Below are 10,000 nucleotides of genomic sequence, written 5' to 3' on the forward strand. Positions count from 1 at the left end.
TATTGATCATCAAACCTGTAATGAGAAAGCACTGACCAATCACAGACTGACAACTGTAAATGAGAGGGCGGGGCTCCCCGATGCAATCATAAACCGATTTAAAATACAAAATCACAACACTGCCACCGTGATCAACACTTCTGAGGATGAACTTGTCACTGGATCTGACCCAGTTTGAGGCAGATCAACTACACACACATGACTGTGCAGTTATTTTAATGTTAGTCAGATGGTCACTTCCTGTCTCAGTGACCGGTTCATCTCCAGAATAAACTGCAGTGTGGACCAGACTTGATACTGATAGACAAGAGACTCATAAACAGATCACTGAGAATCACCCAATCAGCATGTTCACAAGCCGCCTTGTGTGTGTGTGTGTGTGTGTGTATTTGTATGTGTGTTTATGTTTGTATGTATGTGTGCGTGTGTATTTGTATGTGTGTGTGTGTGTGTGTGTGTGTGTGTATTTGTATGTGTGTGTGTGTACTTGTATGTGTGTTTGTGCGTGTGTGTTTGTATGTGTGCGTGTGTGTTTGTGTGTGTGCATGTGTGTATTTGTGTGTGTGTATTTGTATGTGTGTATTTTTGTATGTGTGCGTGTGTGTGTATTTTTGTATGTGCGTGTGTGTGTATTTGTATGTGTGTGTTTGTGTATGTGTGTGCGTATGTGTGTATTTGTATGCATGTGTGTGTATTTGTATGCGTGTGTTTGTGTATTTGTGTGTATGTATTTGTATGTGTGTGTGTTTGTGTATGTGTGTATTTGTATGTGTATGCGTGTGTGTGTTTGTATGTGTGTGTGTTTGTGTATGTGTGTGCATGTGTGTTTTGTGTATGTGTGTATTTGTATGTGTGTGCATGTGTGTGTGTATTTGTATGTGTGTGTGTTTGTATGTGTGTGTGTTTGTGTATGTGTGTATTTGTATGTGTGTTTGTTTGTGTGTGTGTGTGCACAATTTTTCACACTCAAATTTAAAATCTCACCGTTCACACATACTGTGGACTACTTGCAAAAAATGTGTCTAATTTTTTCAGAAATCCCACCAAATAAGAAAAAGACTCCAATCATTCATAAATAATATTGTATATGTTTCTAATTTTATAATAAAGTTTTTGAAAAAATTATATATTTTTTCATTTTTGTCCTAACTTTGTAAGCATGTAATTCTGGTTCTGTTCACTCTACATCACTTTGAATAGTCTCATTTTATTCCACTAGATGGCAGAAAGCACTAGATAAAATATATTTTCTCTATCACATTCCATCACAATATACAGATGTGAAATGTAGGTGGCGCTCTAACACATTTTATCCCTCACAGATGTGCTCGTCCATAGACATTCAGTCTAATTTTCAGTTCAAGCAACACCCTCATTATTTCATTGAATATCTCGGCCTCTGAGTGGACTAGAAGATCAATCTAGGTGTCATTAGAAAGCTGAGATCCTCCCCTTTGCACCATTGATTCATTAATAGTTGATAACACATGTTTCTGATAATTTGTTTTGTATGCTTTTCCTTCTGGATGGCATATTTTGTTCTGGACATCTAAGATATAACATTGGATTATTCACACAAGCAAACTCACAGACAAGTAAAAAATGGCTCATTTTTTAGAAAACTTCCTAAAATAAAAGCAGATATAAAGTTTTTGTCTATTTGGGGATTACAGCAGCAGTTATCAGTGCATAAAAGAGACATTTGTATTTGATGACTTACAGAAATCATATTTCACTTTGTGATTCTTTTGAAAATATTTTGAACTGTGGTATTAGTGCAACAAAATAAACTGTACAGTCACATTCCTGAGAATGAGAGCTTTCATTTGATATATGACTTGTCCATTTAGGTGCTATGTGAAGGACTTTTATTTTATATAAATATTTCTACCCCATTACCTCTAGGGGGCGCTAATTTTCAACACGAATGTTTCGAGGCCTTATTTTGTTATTTTAAGTAACATAAATGCAGAAGTGATGGTTATCTCTGAAAAGCTCAGCTTTCAAATGATACCTCATATGTCTGAGTTATGTTTACAGAGACTTTAATGTTTTAAGTGTAAACTGTTTTCGTGATATAGTGCCCCTCTTCGACCCACCTGCGGGTCCAGTGGAGTTAAGCCAGTTTTACCAATTTTAAAGAGCTCAAACACACGACTATAAATCAAAGAATTATTCTTAATTCATTTCTAAATATTCAAGTGCTCTGACCTCTGACCCCTCACCTCTAAATACTGTGTACATGACTGACAGAGATCAGCACATCACAGTTGTCTAAATGAATCGGAGCTCTTCTCTACACAAACCTTGTGTGTGTGTGTGTTCAGACGCTGTGTGTGTGTGTGTGTTTACATTGAGTGTTATCATGACGGGGAGGAACCCAACAGGAAATTCTGCCTCATTAGTGGCTGTGCGATTAAACGGCGTGAGATACGAGTCAGACTGAACTTCTTAAACTGATAATCCATCATAATTTACTCACCCTCATGTTGTTCTAAACCCGTATGAAACACAAAAGGAGATTTTAGGCCTCAGTCACTATTGACCTTCATTGAATGAACTGTTATAAGACCAACATTCTGATTAAAAGATGGCAAAATTGTCATTTGTGGTTGAACTTTTCCTGTAAGCCAGCATCTCTTAAACTAACATCAGTTAGTTTGTGCCAAAATACCATAGTTACTGCAATTACTGTTACTAGGCCTCCTATAAAACTTTAAATCTTTTCCTGACTAGTAAGCTGCCATCAGTTTTATGTGGTATCATTTTGTATTTTATTAAAAATAACTTCAGTAACTATGGTTGAAATGCTTGCGTAATATGATGCTTTCCAAACTGGATGTAATTGAGTTTTAGTTTCAACATTTTTTAGTTGATTTCTACAGTTTGAGAGTGTGCATGTTTGTATGTTCAGTTAAATTATTTTTTTCATCTTGTTAAGTCTGTGAAAGATTAATAATTGTTCAGCATATATACTGTAGTACATACAGCATATGGACGGTTCTGTGAGCGTGGGAGAACACACAATGACATATTTAAGTCCTGGACTGAGAAAGTTCAAGAACCGCTGCTGTGAGCGAATGATCTTTGACCTCACTGTATACTCTCTGGTGTAAATCACTCTGATCTCGAGCGCGTCTCTGTCTGTTGTGGTCATGGGAGTTTGTTTCATAGTGACACTAGTCATTACCTTCAGCCAATCAGAGCAGAGCGCCGGCGGTTTAGAGAAGCTAATGGTGCGAAACACTTCCTGCAAACGGCACGTCACACTGAACTCTCACATCACTGTTCTCAAATCAGTTCTAGAAACACAACTGTCATGAATTATAAAGATTATCATGACATCTCACATCAGATCAGAGGAAGGGGCGGGACTTAGAAGAGGTTAAGAGGATCTGATGATCATTTCCTGCTGGCCACAAAACGCACACACACACACACTAGAACAACAAACACAAACTTCATACAGACTCACTAAAACTCATTTGATTCTATTTCATTTCTATAGTGCTTTTTAAAATACAGTTCGTTTCAAATTGACATTCAGAGAGTTCTCAGAGGTCAAGGGTCAGGACAAGGTGTGTATGATGTTTGCAGTGCAGTTCACACAAACACACTCACCTGAATTTCCCGGTTCTGACTTGAACTCCCTTCATACCACAAAACTGAGCGCCACCGACATCATTCACCAGATCATCACCGATCATCACCACCTGACAGACAGACAGATATAGACAGACAGATACAGATAAACATACAAACAGATAGATATATACAGAGAGACAGACAGACAGATACAGACAGATAGACAAATACAGACAGACAGACAGATACATACAAACAGATTGACATAGATAGAGAGACATATACAGACAGACAGATATACAGACAGATAGATACATGCAAACAGACAGACAGATATAGACAGAGACAGACAGATAGACATACAAACAGATAGATATATACAGAGAGACAGATAGACAGATACATATATACAGACAGACAGAGACCAACAGACAGACAGACACAGACAGTAAGATAGAGACAGATAGACATACAGATACAGACAGACAGTAAGATACAGACAGATAGACATACAGATATACAGATACATACATACAGACAGACAGACAAATACAGACACAGACAGACAGATAGGCATATAAACAGATAGATATATACAGAGATAGACAGACAGATACATACATAGACAGACAGATAGACATACAAACAGATAGATATATACAGAGAGACAGATACATATATACCGACACAGATACAGACAGAGACCAACAGACAGACATAGACAGATACAGACAGAGAGAGACAGACAGTAAGATACAGACAGATAGACATACAGATACAGACAGATACATACATACAGAGACAGACAGATAGGCATACAAACAGATAGATATATACAGAGAGACAGACAGACAGATACATATATACAGATAGACAAATACAGACAGAAACAGACAGACAGAGAAATAGACAGATAGACATGTACAGACAGAGACAGATAGACATACAGATACAGACAGACAGACAGACAGACATATACAGAGAGACAGATAGACATACAGACAGATATAGACAGATAGACATATACAGACAGAGACAGATAGACATACAGATACAGACAGACAGACAGACATATACAGAGAGACAGATAGACATACAGACAGATATAGACAGATAGACATATATAGAGAGAGAGAGACAGACAGATAGATACAAACAGATAGATAGACATAAAGAGACAGACAGATACAGACAGACATATACAGAGAGACAGATAGACATACAGACAGATATAGACAGATAGACATATACAGACATAGACAAATATAGACAGATAGACACAAACAGATAGATAGACAAAGAGACAGACAGATACAGACAGACAGACATATACAGACAGAGACAGATAGACATACAGATACAGACAGACAGACAGACAGACATATACAGAGAGACAGATAGACATACAGACAGATATAGACAGATAGACATATACAGACATAGACAAATATAGACAGATAGACATATATAGAGAGAGAGAGACAGACAGATAGATACAAACAGATAGATAGACAAAGAGACAGACAGATACAGACAGACAGACATATACAGACAGACAGAGATACAGACAGACAAATACAGACAGACAGACAGATATAGACAGATAGACATATACAGACAGACATACAGACAGATAGACAAATATAGACAGATAGACATATAGAGACAGACATACAGACAGATAGACAAATATAGACAGATAGACATATACAGAGAGAGAGAGAGAGACAGATAGATAGACATATAGAGACAGACAGATACAGACAGACAGACAGATACAGACAGATATAGACATATACAGAGAGACAAATATAGACAAATATAGACAGAAACAGACAGACAGATACAGACAGATAGACATATACAGAGAGACAGACAGATAGATACAGACAGATAGATAGACATAAAGAGACAGACAGATACAGACAGACAGACAGAGATACAGACAGACAAATACAGACAGACAGACAGATATAGACAGATAGACATATACAGACAGACATACAGACAGATAGACAAATATAGACAGATAGACATATAGAGACAGACATACAGACAGATAGACAAATATAGACAGATAGACATATACAGAGAGAGAGAGAGAGACAGATAGATAGACATATAGAGACAGACAGATACAGACAGACAGACAGATATAGACATATACAGAGAGACAAATATAGACAAATATAGACAGAAACAGACAGACAGATACAGACAGATAGACAAATATAGACAGATAGACATATACAGAGAGACAGACAGATAGATACAGACAGATACAAACAGATAGATAGACATATAGAGACAGACATATACAGACAGACAGATAGACATACAGACAAATACAGACAGACAGACAGATATAGACAGATAGACATATACAGAGAGACAAATATAGACAGAAACAGACAGACAGATAGACAGATACAGACAGACAGATAGACAGATACAGACAGATAGACAAATACAGATAGACAAATATAGACAGATAGACATATACAGAGAGAGAGACAGACATAGAGACAGACAGATACACAGACAGACAGATAGACATATACAGAGAGAGAGACAGACATAGAGACAGACAGATACAGACAGACAGACAGATAGACATATACAGAGAGAGAGACAGACATAGAGACAGACAGATACACAGACAGACAGATAGACATATACAGAGAGAGAGACAGACATAGAGACAGACAGATACACAGACAGACAGATAGACATATACAGAGAGAGACAGACATATAGAGACAGACAGATACAGACAGAGATAAAGACAGACAGATGTGACTGTGCAGTAAAAGTGTTAGCACTACTTTTTCATTTTCATGATTTGTCTTTATTTTATAATCATATCCATTTTATCTGTCATTACTCTGTATCTTTTTATCTTCTTTCATTTACTTTGCACTATTTTCACTTAACACAGGTTAAGACAATATAAACGTACAAACATGTGTCCTGCAAATAAACCATATTAAATTGTGTGTGTTTGTGTGTCACCTCATGTGGTTGGAGGTTCATGTCGCTCAACACACTCTGGAAGAATCCTGGTGCTGGTTTACCGACGACCTCCGCTTCAATATCACACGCGTACTGAACACACACACACACCCTCATCATCTCAGGGTCTGTTATTCTGTGATAGTTCAGTGTTTTAGTCTTTATGATGAATGTTCATGTGTTCATGTGCGTCACATATTACTTCACTTCATTCACTCTCTTTACGTATAACAATGAGATTCAAACCACATTCACTGAGACTAAATCTGACAAGCGTGACCTTTGACCTGTAGTATTCACCTCCAAAGCTTTCATGAACACTCCCACATCCAGCTTCAGTCCGTCCGTCTCCTTATAGTAGCGTCTGAAACAAAACAAAATATGTGAAACTACACCTACTGTTTAAATCATTCATATAGTCATTATTTATTCACTTTTAAAGGAGTGATTTGTTCTGGAAACATTTAAAGCTGCAGTGTGTCACCAAATGGAATTGCAAAAAAACAGCAACAGTCTTCTATTGGTCAAACAAACAGATAGTCCCGCCCCAAAACTCACACTGAGTGTCAAACCGCTCCAACAAACAGAGCAATGTTTTGTGAGCGTCTTCAGGAGTCAAACTACCAATCAGAGACTCTGAACATTAAACTGAGATACGAGAAAGTATTTAAACAATTACACACAGCAGCTTCACCGATAAACACTGAACATGTTGATTCTGTCTGTCAGACGTGTGAGTGAATGTCCGTCTCACCCTCGACCCAGTGAAAAGAGAAGCGGCTTCTCCAGTCCAATCAGAACACGAAACGCTTCATTCAGATTCTGGTAGGAAAAGTTTTCTGCAGCGTCTCCGATTACAACACAGTTTGCAGAACTTCTATCAACACCGTCAAACTCTGGCAGCAGATCTGAGAAAACACACATACAACATTTGTGGTCTTCATTTATGTTGTTTCAAACCCATAAGACTCTCTTCCTTCTGTGGAACTTTCTAATAAACATCTACTTTTACATTCCACAGAAGAACGTCGTTTAGAACATTATGAACATGACAGAATCTTCATTATTCTCCTAGATATACTCCTGCAGGGACAGTCAGTGTGTGTGTGTGTGTGTGTGTGTGTGTGTGTGAGTGTGTGTGTGAGTGTGTGAGTCAGTGTGTGAGTGTGTGTGTGTGTGTGTGTGTGTGTGTCAGTGTATATGTGTGTGTGTGTGTGTGTGTGTGTGTGTGTGTGTCAGTGTATGTGTGTGTGTGTGTCAGTGTATGTGTGTGAGTGTGTGTGTGTGTGTGTGTGAGTGTGTGTGTGTGTGTGTGTCAGTGTATGTGTGTGTGTGTGTGTGTGTGTGTCAGTGTATGTGTGTGTGTGTGTGTGTGTGTGTGTCAGTGTATGTGTGTGTGTGTGTGTGTGTGTGTGTGTCAGTGTATGTGTGTGTGTGTGTGTGTGTGTGTGTGTCAGTGTATGTGTGTGAGTGTGTGTGTGAGTGTGTGTGTCAGTGTATGTGTGTGTGTGAGTGTGTGTGTGTGTATGTTTGTGTGAGTGTGTGTGTCAGTATATGTGTGTGTGTAAGTGTATGTTTGTGTGTGAGTGTATGTTTGTGTGTATGTCTGTGTGTGTGTGTGTGTGTAAGTGTGTGTGTCAGTGTATGTTTGTGTGTGAGTGTGTGTGTGTGTGTCAGTGTGTGTGTGTGTATGTTTGTGTGTGTGTCAGTGTATGTGTGTGAGTGTCAGTGTATGTTTGTGTGTGTGTAAGTGTGTGTCAGTGTATGTGATTGTGTGTAAGTGTGTGTGTATGTGTGAGTGTGAGTTTGTGTGTCAGTGTGTGTATCTGTGTGTTTGTGTCAGTGTGTGTGTGTGTTTGTCTGCCAGTGCGTGTGTGTTTGTGTGTGAGTGTCAGTGTATGTGTGTGAGTGTATGTGTGAGTGTGAGTCTGTGTGTCAGTGTGTGCGTGTATGTGTCAGTGTATGTGAGTGTGTGTAAGTGTGTGTGTATGTGTGAGTGTGAGTCTGTGTGTCAGTGTGTGCGTGTATCTGTGTGTGTGTGTGTGTGTTTGTGTCAGTGTGTGTGTGTGTGTGTGTGTAGTACCGTCGTGCACCAGCAGGTGTGGCTGTAGTCCTCTCTCTCTAAGGATGCGGATGAGCGCAGGCGCAGGTGAGAACACGTGACTCACGCTGATGTCAAAGCCCATGCGCTGCAACTTCTGCACAAACTTCTCACGCGTGTTTTGAGTCTCATTAGTGCAGAACCGAACGATTAGACCAGAATCCATTAACCTGATAAATGAGATGTCAGTGATTGTTTTTATTTCACTACTAGATAGTGTAGGAATGAAAAAATACAAATCGGCATAGATTTTTATCGATAACCGATAGTTCCAAAAAGCAAATATCGGCACAGATTAATCCGTAAAACCGATATATCAGTCCACCTCTTTATAAGAGTAGTATGGCAGTATTCCATTCTAAACTCAGCCACACCCATAATATTCTACACAGTGTGCTCAATGTTTACTGCATATGTAGAAGGCTGGGTCATCCAGATATTCTATGCACACTGAAACTGTATACTGCACAACATATGCATACTGCACACTCTAGAAATAGTAGAAGTACTTTGGTAGTATGCTATTCTGAACTTACAAACAGTTTATTACGCAAGAGTTCAATCAGTGCATGATTAAATGACTTCCCAAGTCATATGTTAATAAACGTGTTTATGAAATCAAACTAATATGCAACTAAGAGTAAGTGAAATGCACTAATTGTGTTTTAATTTTAACTTCATTTAAACTAATCATTCACGTCACCTCTTCACTGCTTGCACAGATCCGTGTATTGGTTGTCCTCCACCCTCTCCGCTGTCATACAGAACTCCACACATGTCTAAAATCACTCCTCTAACACTCTTCACACACTCCATACTACTGACTACAGCCATACTGATAACGCGTCTGCGCATGCGCACCGACCGGGGCTTCTGGGAGATGTAGTTCGTCTCTTCCTACAGGAAGTGCACGTTTTGATTTTTCAATTTAAAAGTGCTGTCAGATTATTTATTTACTCACTTTATTTGCATACTACACATGAAATGGCTATATTGCTTGAAATATATCAGTAAAATATATAGCCCGCCCCGTTTCAATCAATCAGAATAACATACTGTAGCAGAACTGCACAGATATGTTATCGGTTTATTATAAATATGGTACTTTGACTGTACTGAATGATTGTCATATTAATGTAGTACCACGGTATTTACGTGGTATGTCATGGCACTTTAAAGAATACCATTTGTATTGCCATATGTTAATAAACTCAGTACTGTGAGTGAAATGAGATGTGCTCCTCTATAATAAAGTATGAGAGTTGCATCACACTGAATAACTTGAACTCTATCACTGTACAC

The 10,000-nt window shown here is 38.4% G+C and overlaps 1 protein-coding gene across 1 annotated transcript in view; it reads right to left on the reverse strand.

The window, feature by feature from the left end:
• lhpp (phospholysine phosphohistidine inorganic pyrophosphate phosphatase) overlaps positions 1-9,558 on the reverse strand; it is a 10,465-nt gene extending 907 nt beyond the window's left edge. The window contains exons 1-6 of the mRNA XM_051667933.1: positions 9,402-9,558; positions 8,681-8,868; positions 7,352-7,505; positions 6,898-6,961; positions 6,598-6,690; positions 3,622-3,713 (exon numbers count right to left, since the gene is read on the reverse strand). Of these exons, the coding sequence (XP_051523893.1) occupies positions 3,622-3,713; positions 6,598-6,690; positions 6,898-6,961; positions 7,352-7,505; positions 8,681-8,868; positions 9,402-9,553 (743 nt within the window). The 5' untranslated portion in view covers positions 9,554-9,558. The remainder of the gene's footprint in view (positions 1-3,621; positions 3,714-6,597; positions 6,691-6,897; positions 6,962-7,351; positions 7,506-8,680; positions 8,869-9,401) is intronic.
• Positions 9,559-10,000: the final 442 nt, after the last annotated feature.

The sequence above is a fragment of the Myxocyprinus asiaticus genome, chromosome 32 (assembly GCF_019703515.2).
Source record: "Myxocyprinus asiaticus isolate MX2 ecotype Aquarium Trade chromosome 32, UBuf_Myxa_2, whole genome shotgun sequence".
NCBI classification, from domain to species: Eukaryota; Metazoa; Chordata; class Actinopteri; order Cypriniformes; family Catostomidae; genus Myxocyprinus; species Myxocyprinus asiaticus.